The 17,629-nt window shown below is 44.2% G+C and overlaps 1 protein-coding gene across 3 annotated transcripts in view; it reads right to left on the bottom strand.

Annotated features, from left to right (window-relative positions):
- Window positions 1-5,807: 5,807 nt before the first annotated feature.
- Window positions 5,808-17,629, bottom strand: part of DUSP8 (dual specificity phosphatase 8) — an 81,237-nt gene continuing 69,415 nt past the window's right edge. For all 3 annotated transcript variants that reach the window (XM_083720629.1, XM_083720630.1, XM_083720631.1), the window contains 2 exons: window positions 16,610-16,733; window positions 5,808-15,775 (listed from right to left, as the gene is read on the bottom strand). In XM_083720629.1, the coding sequence (XP_083576755.1) occupies window positions 14,662-15,775; window positions 16,610-16,733 (1,238 nt within the window). In that variant the 3' untranslated portion in view covers window positions 5,808-14,661. The remainder of the gene's footprint in view (window positions 15,776-16,609; window positions 16,734-17,629) is intronic.

The raw sequence follows: 17,629 nt of genomic DNA, 5'->3' as shown, positions 1-17,629 counted from the left end.
GAAGCACTAGCTGTCAATTTCCTGCTCCTTAGTCCCATGCAGAACTGAGCAGGGAAGAGGATGGGGACAAAACCAGCATTTGTTGGCTCTGCCTGTCACTGGCTCTAACTCCACCTTCCTGCTTACCTTCTGTGCCACCAGCTCCAATGGGCACCAGCCACTGCTGCCCATACATCTCCCAACATGCTTTGTTGTGCTATCAGACCGGAGTGAAGAGCAGGCAGAATTTTCCTTTAAAGGCCACTCATTCATGACCAGAGCAAAACAGGTACACATTCTTACCTTGGCTCTCTCCCCTCATATATATTTATTTATTTTTGTGTGTGTGTGTGTGTGTGTGTGTGTGTGTGTGTGTGTGTGTGTGCCTGTGTGTGGTTTTATATGCCAGGAGCAAACGCAAAGCAATTGATAGAAAATGTTCCAAGTTAATAGGCTCTATTTGCATAATTAGGGAGCAATTTCCATAATATGCAACTGAAGCTGCCAGGATTTGGGAGAATTAAGGCTAGGTTGCCTCTATGAGAGTTAGTAAGAAGTTGTCAGGCATTGCTGTAACCCACCCTGGGGTTTTAGGACAAAGGGCAGGATCTCAGGGTTTTTTTGAACCAATAACTAAACAAATAAATTCTCAATGCCCTATAGAGGACTGCTGGAGGAATGCAGATGCCACAAGCAAGCACCTGTGCCACAGATTGCCTATTACTGCCCTGAACAAGATGGAAAAGCCCCCCTCTCATTGCGGGGCAAGGGCTCATGAAGATTGCACCTTGAGGGGTCAGTTTATGTGCAGAGGTTCAGCAATGCAACCTCCTTCCGCTGATGCACTGCGGCGCCTTGGCCTGCCGCCCTCCATGGGTGGTCACAGCACGATGGGGATAAAGCAGTGATAGATTGGATATTGGCAGCCTCTCATGGAGGCACCAAGCTAAATAAATAGACTGCAGCCTGTTTCAGTAGCTTCTATATTTAGCATGAGAACATTTATTTATAGGTTTGGCAGCCGCTCCGAGTCAATAAAAGCCTGAGTACTGGAAAAAGGATGTTCCAGTATTTCTCATGCAATAAATGCTGCTACCACTGCCACCTGAAGGAGGCTTTCCCCACATTCATTTATGAAGTCGTATCCTACCTTGTCCTGATGGCTCACGATAGGCTGCTTTTCCCAGTATATTGAAAATGTATATAAAGGGGTTACTAAAAATTGTTACTTTTCTATGCAATGGGAAAACAATAGCTATCATGGGGTTTGCTTTGCAAGCTGATTATGTTATAGAAAGGTCAAACGATCTATATTAGAGCTTCAGAGTATTCCTTGATTAGATTACAAGACTAGAGACTGATGTTGTGGTTCTGGTGGATCCTGCTTCTTGGTGCAGTGCAGAAAACTGAATTCAATGATGACATTGATCTGATCAAGTGTAACAAAAGCAGGGAAGGAGCTGGCCAAGAACCTTTGTCCCCGATGTGCTAGCTTTCTGCTTGCATGGGGGAGCATTCAGAGCCAGTGTGGTGTAGTGGTTAAGAGCAGTAGTCTTGTAACCTGGTGAACCGGGTTCGCTTCCCTGCTCCTCCACATGCAGCTGCTAGGTGACCTTGGGCCAGTCACACTTCTTGAAGTCTCTCAGCCTCACTCACCTAACAGAGTGTTTGTTGTGGGGGAGGAAGGGAAAGGAGATTGTTAGCCGCTTTGAGACTCCTTAGGGTGGTGATAAAGTGGGATATCAAATCCAAACTCCTCCTCCTCCTGCTCTTCTTCTTCTTCTTCAATCATATCCCCTGTGGATTCCATGTTGGTGTGGCTTTACCATGTTGATTGCTTGCTGTTCTGTGTGCCCAGACTGAGCACCACTCTGCTTTGTCCCCATGAAGTATTGCCCAGCAAATTCAAGGAAGGATAAACTTAATTATAAATTATAGAATCAACCATGAGGCTTAAATTGCTATACATATATATAGTATACAAGTTGGGTTTGGGAAGTGACCAAACAGGATTTTTGAGCAGAGAGGAAAACATATGAAGACTGAATATGAAGACTGCGATCTTATGCACTTTTACTTGGGAGTAAGCCCCAATGAATTCAGGGGTATATCTGCCTGAGGAAGCATGCTCAGGCTGAATATATTTCAGAGGCTCTTGCTATGGACTGAATTCCAAAAGGGAGGTCCACAAATCTTTTAAAAATACATGCAGCTCAAAGGTTTGTGACAATAAAATAGGTGACCTAGATGACCTCTTGCCACTTCATTATGCTGCAGAACCTTTGGTAGCTGCTGGACAGAAGCTGCACATTATCATTGATCTCTGTTAAGCCATTGGATGCTGCACTGCTATATATTTGTCACAAGGTCTGCATAAATAGGCAGGGGAGAGTGTTGCAAGGCCTCCTTTGCCAAGTACTGTAGCTGGTTAACAAACTAACAGTACCAGCAATGCTTGGAAATAATTTAACTTGGGGGCGGGAGGGAAGACTTGGGCAGCAACCCAGATTTCTGCCTGAGCCAGGCTCCCCTTCAAAGCTGCATAAGGGTACCAGCTCAATTCTTGCCAGAGGTGGAGCTGGGATCAGCATGTTGGCAGGCAAGTTGCCCACCCCTTATGCAGAATCTAAGGCCATTAATCAAAGGCCTTTGATGCATTGCAGCCAGCCATTCCAAGATTACCAACCTTTTGAAGATCTCCTACACAGGAGGCTGCCTTTGTCACTGCTCTGCGAAAATTCACTTGCAGCATTCTTTAAGCACAGCTGTCTAGGGATTTCTGAAGACGATCAACGATCCATTTTCCAGTGGGATCAATTTTTGTTATGCACAGTAGCAATGTGAATGTGTTCACAGGTCAGTCTTTGGGATTTGTTTTTTTAAAAAAGGGAATAAATACAAAGTAGCTGGTGATTTGCTGCAGGGAGTTTTGATTGTCCTTGCTAGAACTAGCAGTTCTGTTTCTGATTTTGTTAAATTTCCCAAGTGTTCTCAAACTGCAGGATTTTGTCCCAGGGTGGGGTGCAGTGTGGAACGTGGCTCACGGCTCTGCAAGTGTCAGGGACACCTATTGAACAGTGCCCACAACAGCATGACTAATGACTATACTTTGTCTATGCCTGTGCCATTTCACAAAGTGTTTTGGTTTTATTTATTTACACAGACTTTGAAGAAATGTCTTCCTTCTTGCTCTGCCATTGCAGCTGGGGAACACTTACCTGAGTCTTGCAATCCTCTTGCCACAAAAATGCAATACACCAGAAATGGCGTACACCCTGCCCATAGCAATGTGCTGTTTTTTCATGAACTTTCTGCCAATTTCCCTTCTTAGCTCTGTGAAATTTGTGTGCTCCTGGTGTCCATTGATGAAGTGCAAAGCTCCTCAGGCCCTTTTGCAAAGAGAACAAGTTCAGTTCCTCCTCTCAGTCTGTGCTATTCCTTGGCCCCTGCTGCTATACCGGAGATGGGTATCATGATAGTAGTGTTGGAGTGGAGCTAGCACAAGTGCAATCATTTGTCCAAAGTGATGAAAAAGCCTGGGCCATGTGACAGACACAGACTGGCTATGGAACAAGATTTCCCTTCTTGACCACCCAGGTTGAACCTAGAGGAAGGGCAGCTGCCAAGACATCTGCAGTTGGTTTGACTGCAGAGGTTTAACAGAAGGTGTGTAGACTAATGGAGTCCATTTCTTAACTTTTTTAGTCTACAGGAACTCTTATTCTTTGTCTCTCCTGAGAGTAGCCCACAATGCAATAGGGAAGTAGGCTTATTAATGGCATCTTATCATGGTGACTGGGGGATAACTCAGTGTCACTGTGGATTGCAATAGGATATTTTTGAGACTGTTTGGGGGTATTATCCAATATATACCTTCTGAATTTTGTGCCAGTGCAGATTTTGAGGGAGTTAAAGCACAGTCTGAATCTTCAGTGCTTAGACCTTGTGGTACCGTAATTATAGTAAAGCCAAGTTAGGTTTATGGTAACAAAAAAAATGTGCTCTGTGGAAAGTAATTCCGGAGTGATTTTTGCTGTGTCTATTAGTCTCTGGAACCAATTTTATGTTCTTTTTATGCTTATATAGATAAAATCAATTTAATTTTATCAATACACATGACTGGGACTGATGGAAGCCAATAACATCTGACAGCTACAGGACAGCCACCACTGTTTTAGAGCCACTAAAACAAACTTATTTTAGGTAGATATGGAAACCTTTCCAAATATTGGGACCAAACATGGCGAATGTCAGGTCTCAAAACTATTTTTTCACTGTAATTTTGTGTCAGCTCCTTTAAATTTATTCGAATTAAGGGAACTGATGTCTGGGTGTTTTTATGTGGATCTCTCACACACTTAAAAGTGGGTAATGCCTTCTGGTTAACTCCATCATCCCGTCCTGATACAACCATAATTGTTTTATTGATTTTTTGTATCTACTGCTGCTTTTGGCTGCCTTGGGCATGATTCATGGAAAGGTGGGGCATAAATATTTATAGCTAATAAATAAATAATTGGTCCATGCCTCCTTATTCACCAGTTATCTCTAGTTAGCATTTAAGCCATCGTGCATTTGTATTCTTTTGTTTTCAATCTTACCTGTTTTTGTTTGTGGACATGGGTTTCTTTTTAAATATAGCACTTTAAATATTTATCTGGATAGTTCTAAGAACCTATTGCCTCTTCTAAGCTTCAATGCGTTCCCTAACTCGTACCTGCCTATAGCTCCGTGTACCTTACCAATATAGAATTCATCATGCTTTCTTCCTACATGTTTGTAACCATCCCCAGCTGCGCAGGTACAAAACCTTCAGCCTGCGGGGCAACTTCCATCCCACCATTATGCAGCAGGTTGTTGCCACTGAAATGGTGGCAAACTGTCGCGAAATTCAGAGAAGTCTGGGAGGTGCCGATCTGGTTCTGTGTATGGGGGTGGGGTGGGGAAATGGCTTTTTCTACTGTTAAGACAAGTCTCTTTTGAAATAAACTTTGTGTGAACTTGGATGGGAAGTGGAGTTTGGGGGAACATTCTAGGTGTGGTGCGATGTTAAGTGGGTTGATGTTCTGTAATTGGTTCTGATATATGGGGTGATGTTTTATGACTGGTCAGTATTTTAGCTAGTTAGAAGGTTCTGGAATGGGCATGCTGAGTCTGGACAAACTGTGGTAGCCTAAATGTAACTTATCCTACCCTACCCTGTAAAGACCATTGCTTAATCTTTGCTAGGGGCTTCCAGCCTGACCATTATGTGTGTCCTGGCCTTCATTTGTGTGTCTGCTAGGGGCCTTTCGGATCAGAAATAAAGTGTCTTGAGGTGATTTCCTGAGTCTTCCTCTTAAATGGCTCCCCTGGGAATTATAGGTAATTTCTAAAACAGTGTTCTAAAAGATTCCTATTTCAGAGATTTCATTTCTCTGGCATCCCTATTCCAGCCTTCGCCAACTGGGTGGGGCTGATGGGAGATGCAGAACAACAGAATTGTAGACTTGGAAGGGACCACGAGGATCATCTAGTCCAACTCCTGCAATGCAGAAGACCCCAAGACCGAGTGTCTCACACTCTACCAACGGAGCTATCCAAAATATCTGGAAGACATCAGGTTGGGGGAGGCTGTCCCTATTCACATCCCAGCACTGGTTCTATGGCAGAATGTGGGCTTTCATGGTTGGAACAGTAAAATACTGTTGTTTTAGCTGACCTGACCATTGCTCCCATCAGCTTTATTGTGATCCCCTATGATTGCTCTCATTACCCTCCCTTTTCTCCCCCCCTTGTCACTCCACACACACACACACATCATTAAAGAACAAAACTGACACTGGCTGTTAAAACATCTATTAGGAATTTATTACAACACATTGTTCCCAAATACAAAAGAAAGGAAAAGAAAGAGAGGGTAAAAAAGCACTGCTGTTTACAGCCTCCAGTAATAAATAAATAAAGTCGAAGCCGGGGCAGAGTGCACCACTTAGTCCTGCCAGGCAACATCCAATGTCAGCATTCCTTTAGCAGGCAGAAGGGGATGCATTTTGGTTATCATGACTCATGAGAGAGGGAACGAACTCACAGACTAGATGCAAGAAGTCTATTCCCCACCCCATCCCACCCAACCTGTAGCCCACCTGGGACAGTACTCAGAATTCAATCCTAGAAAGCACAGGGACTTCAAAACTCATTCCCCAGCCTTCCAAGGGCAACCTTTGATACTGAACTGCTCAGTTTGAGACCTATTCACTTCTTGTGTATGAGGATTTCCCCACAGACTAAGACCTTCCGTTCTGCGCCTGGATTAGGGGGTTCCAACAACTCGCCCTAATCAATCTTTGTCTGTGAATGTTTGCAAGACAGGAGACCTGGGATAAAAACATGGCTCTGAAGACAAGAGACCAAAAAGGGATTCTACGTATGCCTCCTGAGAATATAGGTAACTCAGTTTCTCTACTCCTTCCAAAAGAATTCTGAGCAACAATAAATAAATGTAAGATACTGCAATGGAAAGACCTCATTCTGCACCTCTCTTCTTCCACATTTTGTGTCTTTTGCATTGCAAATATAGTCTGTTTGATGGCTATTCTTAATAATCTCACCTTAAACTGATTCCTACCAAGGTTGGCTAGGAAAGTACTGTGGCACAGAGGTGTCTTTACAGGAGACAAATAAGTCTTTTTGTTCACTCGAGTTTTCAGTAATACTGACATTTCTTTCCAATGCTGGGAAGGAAAATGTGTTTAGCAATATAGGAATGTTGAGACGTGAGTCACCAGATGATACCTAAACACACAGGGGTTGTGCCTGATAGTTTCTGTCATCCTAAATTCCTTGAGAAATTTGTGACGGAACATGGACAGCTCTTTCTCATACAGGAACAGGCCTCAGCCCATTTATCAGGGGGTGTTTTGTAGACTTGTTCATGACCTGGAACTTTGTATAAATTATATTGTGGTTTTAGTTTTACTAGGACAATAATTCCAGTAATAATTTAATCTTAATTCACCTTTGAACTTTCTCATTAGTTATGTGAATCTCTGATCATTATTAATGTGGAAGAGGGAGAATTTTGCGTTAGCGTAACAAAGCAACTGAAGCAAGAACTCCTTTAAGATTCCTGTGTGGAAATGTCCTTACTTCTAAGTAAATCATAAGCATTTAAATCTCTTCCGGTCTGTTTGGACCAACGTAATCCCAGTTCTTGAGGTGGCTGAAAATTCTAAAGCACAGTGCCGTCACGTATTTGTGATAGGATTTGGAAACTAAACACTTCATCATCAGGCACAGATGCAGGTTTGTTTGTTTTTTTATATCTCTAGGGAGAAATCTGGACTGCTGAAATGTCGCCATTGCAATATAATTCTTAGGGCTACTTGTGTGGGGGGGGGGTGTTAGGGTTTGGGAAGACATTGCACTGAAACGTTTTTTGCAGTGCAGACAAGCTCTAGGACAGTGATGGCCAAACTTGGCCCACCAGCTGTTTTGGGACTACAGTTCCCATCATCCCTGGCCACTGGTCCTGTTAGCTAGGGATAATGGGAGTTGTAGTCCCAAAGCAGCTGGAGGGCCAGGTTTGGCCATCACTGCTCTAGGATGAAGAAAATGTGGATTATGTTGATTCTATATCTTCTAAAGTACTACTTAATAATTTGAAATCATTTTGGAACTCTTCTGTTGCTCCCTAGAAACTTCCGTGGAGATAGCTACTCCACACCTTTCCAAACTCCACAAGAACTGATCTCTTCCTCCTTATGACATCTAACGACCTGACGTGCCATAGTACTGACCTACAAGGAGTCAGGGAAGGCAAAAGGGCAGTTGGAGATGGAAAAGTTCTGCATATACTCACAACAGAGAAACAAAGATCAACGTACATAGAAGTAAAATTACATAATAATAATAATAATAATAATAATAATAATAATAAATACTTAAATCTATAATTCATACATTGCAATTACAACATTGATAGCTTATTATCATTAGCATTAGGATCAGGAGGAAGGCAGAAAATACCTCCTTTTAAAGGGATGGCATCCAGGAGAGGAGACAGAACAAGAGCATATGGCTACAGGAAGAAACACAGGGAAAAGGAAAAAATAAATAAAACCAGAGAGCGCAGATGAGAAAGGAGGTGGAGGGTCAAAGAAACATAGCACAGACTTACAAAGCGGGAGGGAAACTCAACCTATTTTTGTTGCTGTTGCAAAGAAATGGTGCTGCAAGCCAGAAATTCACCATAGACCTGGGTGGTGCCAGCCTTAGTGTTTTGCATCTCAAGTGAGGTCAAAACAGCATATCTCCACCACTTTTTGTTTTTTAAGCTTGAGGGTTAAGAGGCAGGAAAATGATACTTCTCCAGAATCTGCCATGAAAGCAAACTGCAAACTTGCATTATGAACTCAGTAAGCCGGCATTGTCCCACAAACACTAGAGCTTGGATTTATGATGAATTTTTTTAAAAAGTTCCTGGGATATTTCATTGACATCGCACACAAATTGTTGTGCCAGAGGGTGGTTGTTTTATAGTGGGGTTGTTGTTGTTGTTTTTGCCTTACCTTTTAAATAAATCTTAAAGACCTTATTTGCATCCCGGAAGACACTTGTCTCACAGCAAATCAAATGTTTTCATATAATTCTGATTGTCCGTGAGCAGAACCTATTTGCAGGCCCTAGATTCCTACTTCTGAGTTCTCACATGGGGGCTTTGGTTCGCCTGCATTCTGCTACTGAGTTGGCAATAATTCTGTGGCAGATAACTGTGTAGTTGAAGCATGAACATCAGATTAGAATTGAAGTCGGAGGTCCCCTGGAGCAATTTCCTGACTGATAAGAACTGGCGAGTTCAACTAGGGTTGCCATACGTCCAGAATTTTCCAGACATAGCTGGGATTTAGCCAGCCATATGGCAGCCCATGTTGGACATGTAGATTTTGGCCAATTTCCTTTAAAAAAGCTTGAAATTTAGCAAAAGAAGCTCAACAACTTTTGTGGCTGGATTTTCATTTTTTGAAATATGGCAACCCTTAGTTAAACAGCTAATAATATTTTCAGGAAAAGCTGTTCTAGGTCACCTGTGGGCTTAACCTGATCCCAATAAAGACAAGGCAAAGATGCCTTTTGAGTTCAACTAAGACAAGCATAATGGCATTTTTCTGATGTTTTCAATAGAAGGCAATGGTAGATTATTTCCTGCAGGATACATTCCACATAGGGCTATGGAAAATAGCCCGAATATGGCTTCTAACACGGTTAGAAAGGAAATAGAAAATGCAAATTTGATTTTCATAAGAAGGGTGAAAATTAAGACTGTGTCTTTCACTATTTTAAATTGCTCTTCTTTTTTTGATATTCTCTGCATTTGAGAAAATCCCCCGATTTTCACTTCAATCTCCACCAATTGTCCTAGAAATTCCTCCCCCCACTCAGATTGGCCCACTTTTTGTTTCCTGCTGAAGGGAACTGTTGGCAATTTTGCAGCTTGCTGGGAATGCTAGCCTGAATACCCACATATTCTTCCCCACCTTTTAATTCTGGAGGAGTGATTGCTCTGAAATGACAGCAGGTGGCAGCTCTTCAGAGCAAGCAACCATTCATTTTTGTCCTTCCCCACTGATGCTATTAGGTGCTAGAATATACTGTAAGGATTGACTTTGCAGCACTGGCTGAAATCAGATTGTGAACTGAGAAAGTTTTTGTCTGACAGAATGGACTGCAGCACTTTTGTATAAATTTCAAGTGTTCAGTAGCTGTCACAAATTTGTCCTTGTGGTATTTTCTGCACCAAACACTGCTACACTTGTAACACAGAACAGATCTCAAGGGCCCTTGGTATTCACAGAGTGCAAGTAGCACATTGTGTCACGGCAAAGATGGCAGCAGACACTGAAAAGAGATAGGATTCTCCAGGTCATCCCTGTAAAAATTCCCAAGGGACATGCTGAACGCTGCAGTGCCAATGATCTGTGAACTTTCCAAGTGACTGTTTTTAATTCCTTGTGGACTTTTTTCAAAAACAACAACAACCAACCTAGGACAGCAATTTAGTTGTGAAAAGCAGAGATGCTGGGGAGTGACTGCTGAAGACTGGATTGCTTAACAGCCTTATAGATTTCATCCTTCATGTCTACTGCATACCATTTATGAAAGCAGTGCTCCATTATGAAGAGTTCTGCCCTGCAGCAATATCTGTTCTAATCACCTGCATGTCTGAATTCTATTCTCCTGTTGGTCGCACAGGAAAAGAGGCACAGGATTAAGTGTTTCTCAAACTTGGGTCCCCATCATCCCTAGCTAGCAGGACCAGCGGTCAGGGATGATGGGAGTTGTAGTCCAACAACAGCTGGGGACCAAAGTTTGAGAAACACTGTTTTAAAACATGGAGTTTCATGCTGCTAAAGGGTTAATCCACCCTTTGGATGCAATCTACTGGAGGAAATGAGGATTCTGAACTTAAAGCATCTGAAAGCATCAATATACATTAAGCACCCAGATGCATTAAGTTATGGTTGAAAATGTGAAGAGGGATCAAAAAGAAACTCTCAACCTAGGTAACCCATGTTTATCCTATTCCACTTCCCCCAGCCCCCACTACTCTGTCATGCTACTTTCAAAATACTATGCAGGTCAGTCGGATCACTTCTGAGCTTGCAGCATCTAATATGAAAATATTTTGGTAAAATAAGTATCATGAGGTCTCTACCTTATGTCTTGGTAGAGTACAGACAGCAATTGTTACAGTCAGGAAACAGACAATCTGATGCAAAAAACATCATATTGCTGCTCCCTGTGGTTTGTGTTGGTAAGCTCTGAACCTGAGATTTTTATTTATTTTTTGTCTTGTGTAGGATTTTTTATTTTTGTAAAAAAAATCACATTTCAACAAGAAAGAAAATGGGAAAAGAAATGAAGTTGCTTTTATCTCAAATAAATTTTTTTTCTCATTTAAAAGCTACACAAACAACCCTGAGGTATTGGCTCAAAAAACCAGCATGTGATAAGAAAGGAGCAAATGCAAAAACAGTTACACAAAGAGAAAAATGTGCTTTCGGCTTTAAGAGAGATGGCTCTAGGCCTGTGTTCCAAAAGAAGGAAGCAGCATTGCAGTGTCTCTGCCAGGAGCTGTTGAGGGAATGTGTTGCTACTCCTCAAAAGGGAAGAAGACCAGTGTGGCCAAAGAGCGAAAATGTTCTTCCCTCCCACTTTTGTGTTTTTGACTGGGAACCTTTGCCCTATTAGCTGAATTATCAACACTCTACTGATTTGCTAACTCATTCTCCTGCTCAAGCCCCCAGGGTCAGACTCCCAAACTTTGGGGGATGAGGCCAAATATTCAGAATGTGAGAGGGATCAACCCTTGGTCAGCTGCAAATGTCCATACTAACCAGAAACACTGGCGCAGCAGAAGCCCGTTGTTGCAGCACCTTTTTGGCCCAAGATGGTCACAGTGCCCTCCTCTGACCTGAAGGACTCTAGAAGCCCTCATGCAACTAGAGTCTCCCTAACTCCATTGGATCCATTGCCTGGGCCCCTTTAAATGAGAATCCTCTCACCCAAAGAAGAGTTGGTTACACAGAGCTGCAGCTCCTACTTAAGGTTCAGCATGAGGCTGAATAGTGCCGAGACAACATCTGAGCTGTGCTCTGAGTCTCCAGTCTGCTGTCCAGGGAGCTCTCGCCTTGCCAGAACCTAGACCTAGCCTTGCCAGCTTAGTACCTGCTGGAATCTAGACCTTTGCCTTGTGGGTTGGAGCGACCATACTGCTGAGGCCATCACTTGGAGCAGAACAAGAGACCAATGTGAACAACGTGGCCTCCAAAAAATACTTTGTGCAGCGTCGTGCAAGAATGGTAATATTTCACAGCTACATACCACATAGATCAGTCCAATCACATGGACAGATGGCAACCATGAACATGATTCGCTGGGGTTTGACTCTCCATGCGATTGGGCCCATCTGCACAGTTGGTGATTTACAAATATTACCACCTCTATAGAGAGACTTCACTGCACAGCAACCTTCCTAGCAACTACACAAAAAAAGACCATCATGTTTCAACCTGCCCTTAGGTTCAGCCTTCCCCTGACCCCAGGTGTTGTTGGATTACATCTCTCATCATCCCAACAAGACCTGGGAAGCCTAGGGTGGGCAAGGCTGCCTTAGTTCAACTAGGGGGAACAGACTCCAGCTCATCCTCATCCAGGGCCAGCCCCACTATGAAACGGAAGGAAGCAGCCACTTCAGGCAGCAGATTTCTGCCATTAAAGAGTGACATAAGTGGTGTACTTTATTCTTATACTTTTTACCATTGGGATGAGGTGGGAAGATATGGATTATCCATTTCAAGGGTCAAAATACCTTGGGTTAACCCTGTCCTCTTCTCTGTCTTTTGGTGTATATCTTTAGAAAAGTGTCGGGAGAATCTTTCTTCCCCATCTCCGAAAAAAGGAAAATTAATCCTGTGCAGGAGGATTTCTTACAGCCAACCATTCCCCCATGACGTATGCCGGTGGGGATCTCAGGACTAGGTTTCTTTTGTGGGTAATATCACAGCCAATGAACACGATTTCTCAATGATATGACAAACAGGTTCTATAGCCAAGCTAATCTCCTTGTGAACACATCAGTTGGAAGATGACTGCTGAAGGTGGGAGAGCTGGGAATGGATCAGTGGGTCCTTTGCACCACAGCTGAAATACTTTCTATCTTTCCTAGAACTTCCTTTCTCAAAAGGCTGTTCAGTTTGGTCTTTTACTGGTTTATATATTTGTCTTTGGACTGTTTTCTCATTGGCTGATTTGCATTCGTTATGAAGTCTCTGTATGGCAGCAGCTCCCTGATAGAAAGTGAACATGTACTTCAGAGTAGGCACAAATTTATGATGGAGAACTGAAGCTGGGAAGAAATTCCTGCTTGCAGCAGTAAGTGGACACTTCCTTACAGTGGGATGGATCCCTAAGAACCTTCAATGATTCCCCCCCCTCTAGTACCACAATAACAGAATGCATTCAGCTAGCTAAAGCCATCCTTTGCCAAGGTTTTAGGCATCAAGTATCTCCCTAACCCCTTCCACAAAACCTGATGGAGACTGGGTTGAACACTGTTTGAAAAGAGCAGCATCTGAATGGCCATTCGCCATAATCCACCCCCCTTCGGAAGGGCAGGGAATGGCCTATTGTCACCATCATTCATCTGGGAGATATCCTGGGCTGCTGGAAAGGGACTCATCCTCTGGGAATTTAACCCTCAGGTCCAATACATTTCCTCTAGAGAGAAAATTAAAAAGAAAACCCAATACTCATCAAGCTCTCTTGATGCCCCTTCCTGACTTTAGAACAGGACTCTCCTTCTCTTATAAAGGAACCCCGTGATACTCCACCCAGACCCAGGAAGAGAAAGGTTTTATGGCTTTGATTGCAGATGCGACAGGTGTAGGAAGTAAAGAAGCATTAAGAAGGATTCCTGGCTCAGTTTGTGTTGAACATTTTCTCACTTTTCTTTTTAAATAAAAGTGCACGCACATGCATTCTCTCTCTCTCTCTCTCTCTCTCACACACACACACTCTCTCTCTCTCTCACACACACACAGACAGATTTCTCATCCCACTTTTTGGGGTGTCTGCGTCACTGACGTGAGTTACAGAAGGAGCCGCAGGCCTAGGATATTGCTTTGAAACTCATGTTTCAGATTTAAATACCATACACAGTAAAAATAGAGCTGATAAGTACCGCCCCTACATTGTCTGAAAATCATTGCCAGAATGAACAGCTTCAAATAAATTAAGAAGAAAAGTTGAAATATTATTTGTCTCAATAAAAACTGTAGTAAAACCATTTAAACTTTTTTCTTTGTGTTTCTCTCTCTCTCTCTTATATTATATATAATATATATTTATATATGTATAGGGCTGCCACAGTGCAGCATTTAAGAATTCTAGCCAGAGAAACACAAGAGGAGCATGCTCAGTATGGGAAGGGGGACACACACCTAGGGAAGCTATTGAAATTTAGCCCCTCCAGGTTTCTGCAGCCCAATCTGGGAAGGAGCCAACCACAGATAATGTCCAACCCTGAAGCTCTCCTCCTGTAATGGGAGCGGGTGGGTAATATCAAGAGTTGCTAATGTACTCTCACAAGAAAAGAACCTGCTTCCCTTTAGACTTCCCCCACTGCAAACCTGCAGATCAAACAACAATAATCTTCTTTTAATGAAAAAAAAAAAAGCTTTTACCTCAGTGGAAGTCTTTACAATGTTAATATCTCCCCTGTTTCTCTTTCACCCCACCTTTGAAGTTACACCTCAGCTCTCCCCTTCCCCCTGCCTTTTTTTTGGGGGGGGGCGGGCGGGCAGAGACAGCACTACATGCGAAAGGAAGGAATCCAGGCTTTAAAGAGTTAATACACCCTCCACCTGCCAAAAAAGGGAATGCGGTGTGGTTTTGCCTTGGTGGTGGAGGTAGGAACATAAAGGGGAGGGCACCAAGCATGCACCGTTATGTTTCTTGACTTTGGATTCGTTTAGCTTTGCCTTTGCTTCAGCATGTGTGCCCTTTGGAAACGCACACAGGCATATAAATAATACCCTCCCCTCCCCCTTCCCTCTACCTAGTTAAATATCTCGCCAGCCTTCCCTCTCCCCACCCACCCACTGATGCACACGCAACTTGCTCTCAGATCTCACAAGGTGAGTGTCAGGACACCTCAATGATTTCCATGCTGCCCGAAAAGCTAGACTGTTTGCTGATTTTGCCCAGGTCTTCCCGAGACCTGCTCTCCGACAGGGTCTCCTCGAACTCCATCTGGCAGCTCCTGCGCTTGAACTGCTTCTCGGCCGCGGTGTCCTCGTGCCAGCTGTGCCGCACGTCCCGCGGCTCGCCCCGCTGCTTGTCCCTCAGCCTGATCTCGCAGCTCGCCTGGATTGTGCTGCAGCTGAAGGAGGAGTAGGTGGCGGCGCCGGCAAACAGAGTCCCGCTCCCGCTGCCTTTGCCGCCCGCCGCTGAGTCTGTGCTGAAGTACCAGGGGTTCTCAGAGGAAGGGGTGCCGGGGGACTCCAAGTGCACCCCCCAAGTGCCGGTGGGGGCCGGGGTGGCGGTCGGCTGCTGCCCCACACCGGGGAGGCCCGCCCGAAGCGTCTGCTTGAGGCTGTCCTCCACGCTGGCGCTCTTGTGCATGGCGCACACCCCACTGAAGTTAAGGCTCAGCCCGTGGGCAGGGGAGCCGGCTTGGTGCCTGTGCTTCCGTCTCTGCCGTACTTTGGCCTCGAGGAGGAAGTCGGGCCCGCTGGGCCAGTCCGGGCTGTCTGGGACAGGGGAGAACTGGCATGTGCCGTTGGGACCTGATGGGCTGTCCAGCTTGCACAGCTTGGGGGTTTCTCCTGCCTCTGTTGGACCTGGAGGGTCCTGCTGCCTCCGGCTAGGGGTGTAGGCTGACTTGATGTCCAGGGAGAAGGAACGCTTCAGCCGGTTGGTGTCTTGGATGCGCTCCGAAGACAAGTGGAGGCCACGGAGCCCTTGTTGCAGTGCTGTAGGCGAGACAACCTTGGAGACTCCAGTTGGCTTCTCGGAGTCAAACGAGGAAGTCTCCGAGGTTGTGCTTCTGAATAGCTCCTCAGCCTTTTCTGAGGTAGACAGAATCTGGTGCCTGCAGCCTTCAGGGGCTTCTGGCTGGTCTTGCTGGGATTCCCCTTCGCCCTTCTCCCCTTGGGCCTTCAGAGCCTTGAGCCGCTTCAGGCTTCTCTCATACTCTAGGAGCTGACCCAGGAAGTTGAAGTTGGGCGAGATGGAGGGACGCCGGTCTTTTACAAACCTGTTGGGGCAAACGAGACAGCTGCAGTTGTTACTGGGCCCTTTCTTACCTCTAAGGATTTGGGTGCGGGATGCTGCAAGAATTGTACGATTCAATGCAGCACTGGAAATCGGCTGGATCTGATTCCCCCCACACATCCTGGGACATCAAGGAGTAGGGGTGCAATGTGATGCTTTAAAGATTGCTCCTTGTTTATGCAATGGTCATTTCGGACAACCTTCAGACTCACGGCAGTAGCCATGGGATCTGTCTGTGGATGTTGGTTCCTTGTCCCCATTCTGCCACTGCCACATGTCACACCAAGGTGTTTCTTTTCTTTCTTTTCCTTTTTTTTGCATGTTGCTACTAACAGCTAAACACTTACGTCTGCTGTGAGCCTGCTGGCACATGCATGGGGACCAGCTGGCAACAGGCTGGGAGCCAACCTGCAGATGAGATTCAAGTGGCAACTACAAGCCTGACAGTCATGCAAACCAGCCTGGTAAGCTTACACTGAAGAAACTGGCAAATGAGTAACTGAAAACACAGCACAGGTAGATTATGGGAGGTATCTAACTAAGGTATTATCAGACTAGACCTACTGAAGTTAATGGACCTGAGATAGTCACGTCCATTGATTTCCATGGGTTTACACCTGGTAGGACTATGATTGGAATCAACCCTATAATGTATATGGCACTATGTTCTTTCATGCTTATTAGCCAGTACCCTTGAGCGAGACACATGGAAAGTATGCTTCATGATAAACGGCACCACTTTAAACAAAAAAAACCACACCCCAAAGTCAAATGCAAAGAAAAACATTAGTGCCCTCTCTTTCAGAAAGCAACTTACCTGTAGGCATCATCTGAAGACATCCCCATGGTCTTCATGATGTATGCAATGGCAATGGTGGCCGATCGGGAGATCCCTGCCAGGCAGTGAACGATCACCTGGCAGCTGGACACCTTGGCCTTGTCTGCAGCAGGAGAAAACAGCCTTCAGGTTGATATTCTGGGACTCTACTATCTACGTTGTTCTGAACAACAAAGAGACTTGCAGTGCCTCAAAGGCTCAAAGATTTATGGCAGCATAAGCTTTTGTGGACCAGAAGCCCCTTCACAAAAGCTTGAACGTAATAAATCTGTCAGTCTTTTAAGGCGCCACAAGCGTCTTGGTTGTTTTTCCTGTTGCATGCTAACACAGCTACCTCTCTGGAATTGGCTCTGAAGGAAGATGCTTTTTAACAAAATTGGAAGAGTAAATAAAGAGGAAAAACACAAATCTAAATGGTTTAAGTAAGTCAAATATGTGCAACTAAGAAGTGGAAGCTAGAAACCATGACTTGTTTATTTGGCTTCTTGGCTTGTCAATAATGTTGCTGTTTTGTCTGATGAGAAATAGTGAAGGGACTTCTTGGCCTGCAATGGGTTGCTAATAAAGCACCAGATTATTTTTTAAAACAAAAACAAAAACAAAACAACAGCACCATTCACTAGTATATGCAATGCTTTAAAGAGACCTTTTTTTTTTTGTATTTTCCCCACCCTCTCTATTTGCTAGGAAGAAAATTACTATTTGAACTCCCAGTCTCATTTAATCAATCATCTCTGGAACCAGAAAGAGAATAGTTGTTGTTGATAAAGAAAAGCACCTTGATAGAGCAAGAGGCATTTCTTTCTGTAGCAGCAACTGTTCTCCCAAGTGGTGTTAGCTATACCTCAGGTGATGCTATGGGTTTACAACGGTCTTGGTAGCTCTGCTGTCTGGGGACAGGATGGTTGTTTTGTACAAAGGGAGAAAGTGTGCCTCCCAAGGGCAGACTGAGTGTTTTGAACACATCAGAGTTAAACAAAAAACAAAAACCAGATGTCT

This window comes from Podarcis gaigeae (genome assembly GCF_964106915.1).
Source record: "Podarcis gaigeae genome assembly, chromosome: 1".
Classification (NCBI taxonomy): domain Eukaryota; kingdom Metazoa; phylum Chordata; class Lepidosauria; order Squamata; family Lacertidae; genus Podarcis; species Podarcis gaigeae.
This window is presented reverse-complemented; position numbering and strand designations above follow the sequence as displayed.